We start from the raw sequence: 14,398 nt of genomic DNA on the forward strand, positions 1-14,398 counted from the left end.
AAAGAACTGGCTCATCTCTGACGCTGTTAATTATTGATGTTATTTATGGTAGTGAATATAGATTCAAGTTTAAAAAATAAAGTATAACATAACTGAAAACTAGTATGCTCAGTACAAAATAAAAAACAAAATATTGGAGAGCAAAATTTTCCGGAAAGGTACTGTTGACGCATGGAAGATGTTTGATTTTGTTACAATAGTTTAATTTAGTTTAGAGATTCAGCGCAGAAACAGGCCCTTCGACCCACCAAGTCCACACTGACCAGCGATCCCCGTACACTAATAATATCCTACACACTAGGGGCAAATTACATTTTTTTATTGAAGCCAATTAACTACAAACCTGCATGTTTTGGAGTGTGGGAGGAAACCGGAGCACCCAGAGAAAACCCGTGTGGGGAAAACGTACAAACTCCGTACAGACAATACCCGTAGTCAAGATCAAACCCAAGTCTTTGGCACTGTAAGGCAGTACCACTGCGACACCATGCCGCTCATATGGTGTGTGGGTGTATGAGTGCTAAATATACTGATCTAAATTTCTTAATTTTAAAGGGAAGGTCTTGATATCTCTGCTAATAGATCTGTGCATTAATGGATCAATGTTCCTGCAGTGGTTTTGAAAGCTTTTAAAATGAAGAGTGTCATGGTGTGTACAGAAACAGCTCTGTGTGCTGTTTTTCCTCGGGGTAATGCAAATTTCCATCCCATCTTTATTTTCCTTATGTTTTTCTCACGTTTTTCAAGCCTGCTGTGTGGATCTTTAATCCTAGAACATTGTGTTGAGCAGAGGAAGTCTCTATAATGAGGATCAATATGTCTCGAAACCATCTCACGGAATTAAACATATTTAGAAACATAGAACAGCTTTGGGTGGCACAGTGGCGCGGAGTAGAGTTGCTACCTTACAGTGTCAGAGACCCGGGTATGATACTGACTATGGGTGCTGTCTGTATGGAGTTTGCACGTTCTCTTTGTAACTGCATGGGTTCTCTCCAGGTGCTCCGGTTTCTTCCCACATTCCAAAAATGTGCAGTTTCTTTAGGTTAATTGGCTTCTGTAAATTGTCCCTAATGTCTAGGATCGAACTAGTGTACAGGATAATTGTTGGTCTGCGCAACCTCGGTGGGCCGATCGGCCTGGTTCCACGCTGTATCTCTAAACTAAACTAAACTTGAGGAGCAGCCCCCTCAGATACACAAACAGGGGCATGTCTTGCCAGCATAGTGCAACGTCTTGTGTAAAATACTCATTGAAATATAGTTATTAAATAATCCGCTGCCAACCCTTCAGTGCCTCAAAGTATATGTCAGGAGGTCACAGAGAGGTAAACTGGGCTAGTGTGTAGGATAGAACTAGTGCACAGATGATTGCTGGTCGGCATGGACATGGTGAGCTGAAGGTCCTGTTTCTGCACTGTATCTCAAAACTCTAAACTAAAAAGTGCAGCAGAGGAACAGGTCTTCAGCCCACAATGTCTGTGCCAAACAGGATGCCAAGATAAACTAATCAGCTTTATGATGGCAGTTCATTGAGTCTAGAAAGACCATTGTAACTGGCCATCCACATCATCAACAGTTAAACCGTTTGGAACGTAGAACAAACAGTACAGCACAAGTCTGCGCTGTCAGCCCACAATGTCTGCGCTGAACATGATGTCAAAACCGTTACATACAGTATTTACCTGCACATAACCCATATCACTCCATTCCCTGCATGGCCATGCGCCTATCCAAATGCCATTATCGCATCTGCCTCCCCCACCACCCCTAGCAATGCGTTCCAGGCACCCACCACCGTCTGCATTTTTAAAAAACTTGCCCTGCTCATCTCCTTTAAACTGTGCCCCTCCCACCTTGCAGCTCTTTCCCCTAGTATTTGAGTTAAACATCCTGGGGAAAAAGATTCTGTCTACCCTATCTCTGCCTCTCAAAATTTCTATTACTTTATGAGTCATAGTGATAAAGAGATACAGGACGAAACAGGCCCTTCAGCCCATCGAGTCCACACCTGACCATTGAACACCCAGTTACACTAATTCTATATTAAACCCCTTTGTTTTATTCTCCCCATATTTTCATCAACTCCCGCCGAGATTCTATCACTCATCTACACATTCTCAGCATTTTACTGTGGTCAATTAACCCATCAACTTCAACGTCTTTGGGATAATGGGAATATCCAGACAACCATTAGGTCATAGGGAGAACATGCAAACTCCACAAAGGCGGCACCCAAGATCAGGATTGGACCCTGGTCCCCTGGTGCTGTGAGGCAGCAGCTCTATGAGGTTGGGTTTATTATTGTCACATGTACAGTGAAAAGCTTCTGTTTGTGTGCTCTCCAATTAAATCAGAGTTTGGACAAACTTGGATTGTTTTCTCTGAATCACTTGAGGTTGAGGAGAGACCTGATAGAAGTATCTAAAATTATGAGAGGCATAGGTAAAACAGACAGTCAGAACCTTTATCCATCCTGACCACGGATGCTGTCTTTACGGAGTTTGCACGTTCTCCCACTGACCGTGCGTTTTTCTCCGTGTGCTCCGGTTTCCTCTCGCATATCAAAGACGTGCAGGCCTGCAGGTTAATTGGCTTTTGTAAATTGTCCCTAACGTGTAGGACAGAACTAGTGCGAACGGCTGATAGATGGTTGGTGCAGACTCGATGGGCCGATGGGTTTCTGCTCTGTATCTCTAAACTGATACGCAAGTGAATTATCTTTATTATATCTACTACATTGTGACAAACATCTGAAAATAATGTTATAAATTTTGTCTTTTCTGAAATTGGCATATCTCTAAACTAAACTAAACTAAATCTCTGTGTTGGAAGGAACTGCTGATGCTGATTTATACTGAAGATAGACACAAAGTGCTGGAGTAACTCAGCGAGTCAGGCAGCATCTTTGGGGAAAAAAAGAACAGGAGATGTTTCGGGTCTGGACCCTTTTTCAGACTGGGTCTGAACTGGGTCAGACTTCAGTCTGAAGAAGGGGTCCGACACAAAACATCACTTATTCTTTTTCTCCATGGATGCTGCCTGACCCACTGAGTTACTCCAGCTCTGTGTGTCTAAACTAAATCTCTACCACCTATGTCACAGTGCTGCCCAAAGTTGAGCTGTCATTGAATCACGTACAGTCTCTGTTGAAAAAAATAATTGTTTATAATATGTTCTATTGACCATTCCTGTTCTGTTCCCTTCCAGTTATCCCAGATACTCTCCGAGCAACATCTGTAGCCCAGGAGCTGAATAAAGTGGAGGGAGATTCGCTGGAGCTGGTGTGTGAGGTCTCTGAGCAGACGCCGTACCACACGCATGTGGCTGTCACTTGGTATCTCCAGAAGGCAGATCAGAGTCTCAAGGTCATCTCGCTGACCCGGGACTTCATCCTACGTCCCGGAGAGTCGTACAAGCAGAGGCAATCGTCGGGCGACGTCCGACTGGACAAAACTGGGGCTACGTCCTACAGACTCACCATCTACAGACTTCAACCGTTTGACCAGGGGACCTTCTACTGCGAGGCCAGAGAGTGGATCCAAGACCCAGATAAATCCTGGTACACCATAGCCACCAAGCGCTCCGATAGGACCACCGTCAATGTTAAAGCCACGGGTAAGGCATAGTTGTAGAATGATTATTCCTCAAAAGGGTACATCAAAATCACTATTGCCAAAGTCTGAAAGAATACGGTATAGAGAAGGGTCCTGACTTCAAACCAGACCTAAAAGGATCGAAGAGTGTGGGTGTGAGGTTATGGGGAGAAGGCAGGAGAATGGGGTTGAGAGGGAAAGATAGATCAGCCATGATTGAATGGCGGAATAGACACGATGGGCCGAATGGCCCAATTATGCTCCTATAACGTATGAACATATGAAGAGTTGCTAATTATGAAGCTAGAGGAAGGAATTTAGGTGGAAGGGGAAGTGGGAGGAGAGAAATAGGTGCAGGTCCAATCAATCCAATCTCACACCTTTGTTATTTTTATCTCTGGTCTTTATCCTACTGTCTGCATTTACAAAACCCTCCACACCTGTATCTACCTGTTGCCTACCAGGCCTTGTCCTGCCCCTCCTGCCCATCTTTGGTCTGAATAAGGGTCCCGACCCGAAATATCACCTCCTTTTCTCCAGAGATGCTGCCTGACTTTCTGAGTTACTGCAACATTTTGTGTCCTTTTGTTCTACATTTTGAAGGTTTAAGTAAGTCTTGGACAATCCCAGGCTTCATTTTTGGAGTCATATAGCATGGAGACAGGCCCTTCAGCCCATCTTGTCCATGCCAACCAAGAAGCCTCCACTAGTGTAGAAACTGCAATTGCTAGTTTATACCGGATAGACACAAAATGCTGGTCAGGCAGCAACCCTGGAGAAAAGGAGCAGGTGATGTTTCGGTTCCAAACTTTTCTTCAGACTAAAAGTAGAGCAGGGGGAACTGGAGATAGGAAAAGGCTGGAACAAATCAGGGCTGGTAACAAGATGACTCAGGAAGGGTGGAGCCCATAATGGCCCATTGTTGGCTGGGGAAGAGGGGGTGATAATGTCTATGCCTCCACTCATCCCACCTACCTGCATTTGGTCTTTATCCTTCTAAACCTTTTCTATTCATGTTTCCTGCCCTTTACCTGCCAGCGGCACGGTAGCGCAGCGGTAGAGTTGCTGCTTTACAGCGAATGCAGCGCCGGAGACTCAGGTTCGATCCTGACTACGGGTGCTGCACTGTAAGGAGTTTGTACGTTCTCCCCGTGACCTGCGTGGGTTTACTCCGAGATCTTCGGTTTCCTCCCACACTCCAAAGACGTACAGGTATGTAGGTTAATTGGCTGGGTAAATGTAAAACTTGTCCCTAGTGGGTGTAGGATAGTGTTAATGTACGGGGATCACTGGGCGGCACGGACTTGGAGGGCCGAAAAGGCCTGTTTCCGGCTGTATGTATATGATATGATATGATATGATATGATATGATATTTAGTCGTAAATCCTGAACCTTGGATTCCCAAGCAGTCACCGTTAAATGTATGTCCGTGTTTTGTTACAGATAAGAACTTCAGTGTTCATTTGGAGAATGAAAGGAAAGTCTTCACGGTGGGAGAGAGCTTGGAGTTGAGGTGTGTCATTGAGGCTCAGAATATACAGGACCGATATTTCTCAATGTTGTGGATTTATAACGGCACGCAAATCGTCAATGTTGGCCGCAATGCAGTGCCAACGGTCCATGCTGACTACATAACGAGAGAGCGTTTGGGATATATAAGGTTTGCGAAAGAGACTGATACAACACACCTGCTGAAAATCTACCACCTTCAGTTGGAAGATAGTGGCAAGTATCACTGTCGGGCCACTGAGCAGGATAGGACGGTGACAGGAGATTTCATCGGCAGAGACACGAACAAATCTACGAAACATTTAATAATTGTTCTACCTGTCAGTAAGTAACTGTTCAAAATTGTTAATGTACCCCTGCAGATTTTCTCCTGCCTCCATAACTCCTCCCTCAACGCCATCAGGGACTCCGACAGTCCTTTCAGGTGAGGTAGGGGTTCACTTGCACCTCCTCCAACCTCATCTACTATATCCGCTGTTCTTAGTGAAGGCTCCTATATATCAGCGAGACCAAGCACGGACTGGGCGATCATTTCGCTTAACACTAATGCTCAGTCCTCCTTTACCTATGTGATCTCCCATTTCCCAAACATTTTAACTCCCCTTCCCCTTCCCATACTGACTTTTCTATCTTCGGCCTCCTCCATTGTCAGAAATTGGAGGAATAACACCTCATATTTCGCTTTGGCAACTTACACCCCAGCGGTATGACATTGATTTCTCTAATTTCAAGTCACCCTTCCCTCTCTCCCCATCCCTCCCTCACCCTAGTTGTCCTTCTAGTTTTACTGTTCATATCCCTTCATTATCAACTCTTCCACGGCCAACAATGGACCATTGTGAGCTCCATTTTTCCTTGGTCATCGGTGCCGGCTCTGATTTATTCGGAACCTTTTCATACCTCTAGTTTACCTGTTTCTTTTCTCCAAAGCTACTGCCTGACCCGCTGAGTTATTCCAGCATTTTACGGGAGCAGAATTAGGCAATTCGGCCCAACAAGTCTACTCCGCAATTAAATCGATCATGGCTGATCCATCTTTCCATCTCAACCCCATTCTTCTGCCTTCTCCCCATAACCCCTGACACTCTTACTAATCAAGAATCTGTCAATCTGCACCATTAAAATATCCATTGACCAGCCCTCCACAGCCTTCTGTGGCAATGAATTCCTCAAATTTAGAAGCACAGCGTGGAAACAGGCCCTGCGGCCCACCGTGTCCTTGCCGACCATCGATCACCCATTCACGCTAGTCCTATGTTATCCCACTTTCTGATCCACTCCCTGCACATTAGGGGGCAATTTACAGAGGCCAATTAACCTACAAACCCGCATGCCTTTGGGATGTGGGAGGAAACTGGACCACCAGGAATATCAACAAACGATCCGGTACTTTCTTTTTTCTTTAAAGTGGGAATTGATAGTGAAATGTCCCTGTGGGGAGATAAGACCAAAGGAAAGTGTTCACCCATCCGCAACGACAATATATTCTTTCCAACTTTTGTTATTCACGGTCAGTGCAAAAGTCAGTTTCTATAGGTAACTCTGCGTTTTGCGATAATCTGACACTTAATCTTCAAGAGGAAATAATTGGGGATGGGATCACCACAGGGTCAAACTGGAGTTCTCTGACATTGGAAATAATGTGGTCTGACCCATCATGTCAGGACTCCAGGCAGTACAAAGTGCACTCCTTGTAGCTAGAACGATGAACCATTTTATCTCCAGTAAGATTCTGTTGTATCACGACCAAATCAGACAATTTTAAAAACAGAATTATCATCCTCAAAATGGTGTCTTCAATATACATGTGCAGAAATGGATAATATTTAGACTAGTCCTGTTGTTGTTACCAACGACATAGAGAAATAGCATCATATTTGCCCCAGATTTTCTGGCAGTTTTTGGCTTTATCTGACATCAATTTTCTTTATCTGTTATCTCCCATCGCCGAGGCCCCCATTCCCTTTTATCCCTCCTCTTTCCACAAATAGCATCATAGAGCCATACAGCGTGGAATCAGGCCCTTCGGCCCAACTTGCCCATGCCGATCAACATGTCCTATCTACACTAATCCCACCTGCCTGCAGTTGGCCCATATCCTGCTGAACCTATCCTATTCATGTACCTTTCTAAATGTTTCTAAAATGGTGGGATAGTACCTGCCTCCACTACTTCCTCTGGCAGCTCGTTCCATACAACCACCACCCTTTGTGTAAAAAAAAATCATTTTCATTTTCATTTGTCCGTCTGTCTGTCTGTCTGTCTCCCCCTTCCCCTGTCCCCTTCCATCCATATCCCTGCCCCCAGCTTTACATTTCACTCCTCTTCTCTGCTTATCTGGCACCCTTTCGTCTCCTTTAAACCTCTGGCCTTTGTCACTTACTCCACTCATCTGCCAATTAATCCCCCACTCACCTGTATCCATCTATCACTTTCCAAGGTTTGGCCTGCCCCCACCTCTCTTTGCCCAGCTTTCTCTTCCTCCCTACTCTGAAGAAGGGTCCTGACCTGATATGTCATCTGTCCATTCCCTCCACAGATGCTGCCTGACCCGCTGAGTTCCTCCAGCACTTTGTGCTTTGCTCTAAAATAAATCAAGGATGTGATATGTACCTTGTGTTCATTAACAATGGCCGAAATATCAAGCTAGTTGGATCTTAAAAAAGAAAAACATTGTTTCAGACACTTTGGAAAAGTAATAGCATTTCTTCACATAGTATTGGCGCATAGCCAACTAATGAAGATCAATCATAGAAAAGTTATTTTAGGACCAATAAGAGTAATTAAATCAATCATTCTGCTTTCCACTGCTACAATTAAACAAATCTTTCAAGCAGTATTAGTAGTAAAATAAACTAATTACTATCAGATTTTAAATTACGCTTATCAAAAATCTACGCTGCGGCTTATTTTGAAACAAAAAGATACAGATCTCACCCAGAAAACTATTTTTTAAGTAATTAGTGGATTTACTTGGCTACAATTCCCATAAAATCCAAAACATTGGTTCTTATGATGTGAAACAAGTTACATCTTCCCCATCCCACTATTCCTTGCATATCCATTTACCTATCTAAAAGCCTCTTTAATACCACAATCATATTTGCCTCTACCACCATGCTTGGCAGCACGTTCCAGGCACCCACCACTCTCTTTGTTTAAATAAAACTTGTCCTGCACATCTCAGAGACCCAGGTTCAATCCTGAAAACGGGTGCTATCTGCACAGTTTATACGTTCTCCTCGTCCGCATCAGTTTCCTCCCACATTCGTACAGGTTTGGAGGTTAATTGGCTTTGGCAAAGATTTTTTTTTCATTGTCCCTGGTGTGCAGGATAGTACTAATATACGGGGAATGTCGGTGTGAACTTGGTGGGCCAAAGGGCCTTTTTCCATGCTGTATCTCTAAACTAAACTCCCCCTTCCCAGTTCTCCAACCAGTCTTCCTGTCTCCAACTACATTTTATCTCTGAAGAAGGGTTTTGACCCGAAATGTCACCTACTCTCCAGAGATGCTGCCTGTCCCACTGAGTTACTCCAGCATTTTGTGTCTATCTTTGTTTTAAACCAGCATCTGCAGTTTCTTCATAAACTAAATTAAATCTTCTTTAAATGTAGCCACTCTCAAGCAAATTCAGTCCATAGTTCAGAGTTGAGGTTAGTGTTATGCCGTGTCCAAGAGTCTGATAGTTGTGGGGCGAAGCTATTATTGAATCTGGTGATCACGCTTTTCATGCTCCTATACCTTCTTCCTGATGGTAGGAGTGAAATGAGAGCGTGCCGAGGGTGTTGTAGGTCTCTGATGATGCTGGCTGCTTTTTTGAGCTGGCAACTCCTATAGATCCCTTAGTTGGTGGGGTGGTCAGTACCCGCGATGGACAAGATACTGTCCATCACTTTTTGCAATCTCCTTCAGCCTTGAGCGTTGGAGGTATACATTTTCAAACTTCTGTACCTTTTGCCTGATGGGAGAGGGGAGAGGAGGGAGTGACCGGGGTGCGACTGGAGCTTGAAAAAGCGGTGAGGTTGCCGAGGCAACGTGGTGCAGGTGGACTCTACCAAAGGGAGGGTGGTGGAAGGGAATTGGGGAGCAAGCTGGTGGGTCTTGAAGGCTTGCTCCTGCTTCCCCAATGCTACCAGTTGTACTAATGGTCTTTTGTATTCTCCAGAGAGTAGTTTGAACGTGACTGTCACCAGTAACACTACCAAAGTTTTGGAAGGCAGCATGCTTCAGTTTGTTTGCAATGCTAATTTGCCGTTCGGCAACCACAATCGCCTCTCCATCACCTGGCAGATGATCAACAAGCGGGGTCAGGCCAGTGACGTTATCAGCCGGGACCAGGACGAGACCCAAGTCATTGACACGTCCTACCACAAGCGGGGGGCCAGCGGAGACCTGAGGCTGGTCAAGCAAGGGCCGGGCTCCTTTGTGTTGCAGCTCCACAATGCAGCGGTGTCGGATGACGGAGAGTATATCTGCACCATGGCCGAGTGGATCTCGAGCGCGGCCAGAGATTGGCAGCGGGTCGGGAAGCAATCTGCCCGCATCGGCACAGTGGTTACTCCTCTTGGTAAGTGTCGGCACCAAAGACCTGAGAACTGAAAATATCTGTGCTATGAATGGTATGAACATTGGTATGAATGGTATGAACAATTGGATGAACATTGACGTCTCCAATTTTAGGTAACCTCTAACAACTTAACAAAGGGGTAGCACAGTGGCGTAGCGGTAGAGTTGCTGCCTTACAGTGCCAGAGACTTGGGTTTGATCCTGACCACAGGTGCTGTCTGTACGGTGTTTGTACGTTCTCCCCGTGACTGCGAGGATTTTCCCCGGGTGCTCAGGTTTCCTCCCACACTCCAAAGACGTGTGATCTTTGACCAAAAAGGTTTGTACGTTAATTGTCCTTGGTAAAAATTGTAAATTGTCCCTAGCGTGTAGGATAGGCCTAGTATACTGGGGTGATCAATGGTCGGCGTGGAGTCGGTTATTTTTGGGTTTGGGTTGGTACTGTAGATGGTAGTGTACAAGAAAAGACACAAAGTGCTGAAGTAACTCAGCAGGTCAGGCAGCATCTCTGGAGAACATGGATAGGTGATATTTCTAGTCTTCTGAAGAAGAGTCCCTACCCAAAACGTCACCTATCCATGTTCTCCAGTGATCCTGTCTGACCCACTATTACACCAGCACTTTGTTGGTTAACTGAAACTATCTTGCGTTTTAGTCTGGTGAGTACATGATTATCCAGAAGAAGTATTGGAATATGTAGGCAGAAAGGATTGCAGATGCTCGTTTACAAAAAAATAGACACAAAGTGCTGGAAAGAGTGCTGGATCTGACAGTATCTTTGGAGGATATGGAAAGGTGATGTTCAGGGTCGGGACCCTTCTTCAGACTCATGGAGTACAGGGAAAAAGATGGAAGAGGGGTGGGGCAGGACAAAGCCTGGCAAGTGATAATAGACACAAAAAGCTGGTGTAACTCAGCAGGACAGGCAGCATCTCTGGAGAGAAAGGAATGAATGGGTGATGTTTTGGGTCGTGACACTTCTTCAGAAGGGTGGATGCAGGTGAGGTGGAGGGGGTTGATTGACAAATGGTTTCCGAAGGCTAGAGATGAAGACACAAAAGGTAGTGAGATAAGGAGAGAAAGATAGAAGAGGCGTGAAATGTGAAGCCAGAGGAAAGGATATAGGTGAAAGGGTGTGATGGGGGGGGAGGGAAATGGGTGCATGGTAGTGGGAGAAATGTGTGCGCTTCCAGTGGGGGCACAGGGAAAAGGGCATGGGGGTGGGGAATGGAGGGGATGTTTGTTGGTTATTAACCTAAAACTGGAGAATTTAATGTTCATCCTAATGTGTTGTGAGCTCCCTAAATATGTCAATATTTGTAATATGCCACTGATATTGTTTAATATGGCTGGATTTTCCAGGTCCATATGTTGACTTGGGAACCAACTATTTTAGTGTTTTACAAAGAGAGTGGGTTATTTGCTAATTACGTAATTAAGTTGCCTTTAGAAAAGAGTAACCATCCATGATAGAATTTTATGAAAAGATTGAAAATGATTTTGTTCAATCTTAAATTTAATCAAAGCAAATTATGTAGCTGGCTACAAAGATTGGGGAATTACACTACAAGGGATGGTGATAAATACACAATGACTAACATTTCATGAATTAATGCAGTTTATCGCAAAAGTACATCTCTTTGTGGCACAAAAACCCAACTGGAAAGACTGGCTGACAATGACAAACAAGAGAAGTTGGCAATAATGTAAGACAAAAGGGAAAAGCTTATAACCCGCCAGAAGGCTCAGCCCCCCATGTAATGAAAAGCTTAAAGGAGGTTTTTCTATAAAGGATAGTAAAATAGAAAATGAAAAAATATAGAAACAGATTTCAAATGCCCATTGGTTCAAAGGTATTTTATTGTCACTTGGACCTAGGTACAGTGAAATCTTTGTACACAGTTCAGTAAAAATCTTGCCACAGGTCCACCACCGATTTTCCAGTACCCTTGGTTCCAGAGCCTTGCCATATTATCCATCCCGCAAAGTCGGCTATGAGAACAGATCTGTTGGCTCCGGCCGGGCGGAGTTCGAGCCCCGACCACAGGGGGCAAATTCAACCTGCTGATGGGCCGCAGAAATTGACGATGGGAACAGATCCGATTGTCCATTCCCTCCACAGATTCTGCCTGGCCCGCAGAGTTGGTTTTGTTTAGGTTGGTTTACTTTTAAGACACAGCATAGAAACAGGCTGAGTTACTTCTGCACTTCGCGTCTTTTTGAAACCTCTTCCCACTGACTACTTAGATGTTGAAATAATTGGACTTTGGCACCAACACCTTTTTTATTTGTTGATGACTTTACAGAGAGTGGTTTCAGCGTCACAGCAATAACACGGACACCCTCGGTGACGTATGGTAACGCGTTTGAACTCCAGTGCTTCATCAGACCCAACTATCCTTCCTGGGTGTCCGTATCGTGGAGGTGGAAATTCCAGTCATCCCAATCAGGCAACATCTACAACATGGTCACGTTTGCCCGCGACACGTCCATCATTTGGGGAGATAAGGTCACAAATTTTAAAAGCAAGACGATGATAACAAAGACGTCGAATAATGTCCGGCTGACAGTCTCCAAGGCTAGTGATTTGGAGGCGGGGAGATACCAGTGCATTGCGGAACTTTGGCATCAGAATCAGGTGGAGCATTGGGTAAGGAAAGCTGAAAAATCGTCAAACATCCTGGAGGTCAAGGTCAAACCGCCAGGTAAGTGCTTGAGATTCTCCTTCAGTCAGATAGCGATGTACTTGCCTCGGTTTAATACATCAATATGTCTGCAGTCTAGTCTTGCAGGCACCTATCTGTTTTCACTATTGTTGTACATTACAAGCCATTTAAGGTTCTAAATCTGTTGCTGCCTTATTAACATTCTGCAGCCCTGAAAGGTTGACAATATTTCAATTGTCTAAATGTTTATCATACACTAATTCGTATTACCGTTTGGACAGCACATTTCCTGTTAATGACATTAAATTCTGCATTCTGCTCCATTTGTTTTCCATATACTCGCATTTGCTGAATGCATCATGTTTCGTAAAATACATTTAGAATAGACGCTGCTCAATTCTCACTGTAGAAGCAAGGAAATGCAAATGCTAGTTTAGCAAGGAAAACGGTAACTAGTCTGAAGAAGGGGCCCAGCTCGAAATGTCACCTATCCATGTTCTCCAAGGATTCTGCCTGACCCTCTGAGTTACTCCAGCACTGTGTCTTTCTCTGTTCAATTCTGTTCAACTCAATTCTAAGTCAATATTTTTTGACTGAAAGATTCAGCATGGGAACAGGACCTTTGGTCCTCCGAGTCCACACCGACCATCGATCACCTGTTCACACCAGTTCTATGTTATCCCACTTTCGCATCCACTCCCTGCACACTAGGGGCTATTTACAGAGGCCAATTAACCTACAAACCCACACGTCTTTGTGATGTGGGGAGAAACCGGAGCACCCGGAGGAAACCTACGCAGTCACAGGAAGAACGTGCAAATTCCACACATACAGCACCCGAGGTTAGGATCGGACCTAGGTCTCTGGCACAGAGAGGCAATATTTGAATTGTCTAAAGCATGATCCAATTAATTTATATTACCGTTTTGGCAGTTCATTTCCTGGTAATTATTTAAAACTCTGCATTATGCTTCAATTTCTTTCTATATACCTGTACTTGTGTTTATTGAATACATCCTGGTTGGCAAATATATATTTTAAGTAGGTACTATTTAATTTTCATTTCAAACCCCTTTTTTCTCTCTGGAAGATATTGATTACTCACTCGCTTAGTTTCGTAGACATTGGGTAGCTTGTGCAGGGACACCATTAAGGGGTGGTGCAGCTGGTAAAGGTGCTGCCTCACAGAACCAGAGACCCAGGTTTGATCCAGACCTTGGGTGCTGTTTGTGTGTGGAATTTGCACATTCTCCCTGTGACCCCGTGGCTTTCCTCCAGGTGTTCCGATTTCCTCCCACATCCCAAAACGTGTGGATCTGTAGGTTAATTGGCCTCTGTAAATTGCCCCCTAGTGTGTAGAGAGTGGATGTGGAAATGGGATAACTTGGAACTGGTGTAAACGGGTGATTGATGGTGTATATCTCTAAACTCTAAACATGTTGTAAACTTTTGATAAAGATAGACACACAATGCTGGAGTAACTCAGTGGGTCAGTCAGCATCTCTGGAGCAAATGGATTGGTGACGTTTCTCTTTCCAACATGAGGCAGTTAGTCGCGAAACATGACTCCATCACACTGCTGGCACTGTCTGTCTCTCCGTGTTGTGCTGCATCAGTACTTTCCCCTGTCGTGCCACTCACCTTGATGAAGCTTCTTAATCAACTCGAAGGCACATAATGAACTTAGTCGCTATCAGTCGTAGTCTCCCTCCCTTTTCTGTCCATTGTTTAAACTTTATCTCTATCTTCCTGTGTCTTTCCATCTCTATTGTCTCTTCATCTTAAACATCCTTTGATGTGAGAGTTAGCTTTAGTCAGACACCTTGTGAGAAGAATTGAATGGTGCTTGTAGCCAGTAATGTTCTAGCTGCTGACTTCCAGCAGTAATTACTGTCCCCGTGTGTCAGTGGTAATGAATGTTCAGCTTGGAGCCATCTGTCAGAACAAGCGGGAAGACAAGATTTCACCCTTGCCGCCTTCTCTCGAATTATTCATTGGAATATCTGAGAGCAGCTCAGATCATCTCAAATCCTCTTTAACATGGGGTATGCTTTTCCT

At 44.5% G+C, this 14,398-nt stretch overlaps 1 protein-coding gene across 2 annotated transcripts in view; it reads left to right on the forward strand.

The window, feature by feature from the left end:
- Nucleotides 1-14,398, forward strand: part of igsf3 (immunoglobulin superfamily, member 3) — a 149,763-nt gene that overhangs the window by 86,530 nt on the left and 48,835 nt on the right. For both annotated transcript variants that reach the window (XM_078409259.1, XM_078409260.1), the window contains exons 3-6: nucleotides 3,210-3,617; nucleotides 5,040-5,429; nucleotides 9,274-9,675; nucleotides 11,981-12,379. In XM_078409259.1, the coding sequence (XP_078265385.1) occupies nucleotides 3,210-3,617; nucleotides 5,040-5,429; nucleotides 9,274-9,675; nucleotides 11,981-12,379 (1,599 nt within the window). The remainder of the gene's footprint in view (nucleotides 1-3,209; nucleotides 3,618-5,039; nucleotides 5,430-9,273; nucleotides 9,676-11,980; nucleotides 12,380-14,398) is intronic.

Source organism: Rhinoraja longicauda, chromosome 12 (assembly GCF_053455715.1).
Source record: "Rhinoraja longicauda isolate Sanriku21f chromosome 12, sRhiLon1.1, whole genome shotgun sequence".
NCBI classification, from domain to species: domain Eukaryota; kingdom Metazoa; phylum Chordata; class Chondrichthyes; order Rajiformes; family Arhynchobatidae; genus Rhinoraja; species Rhinoraja longicauda.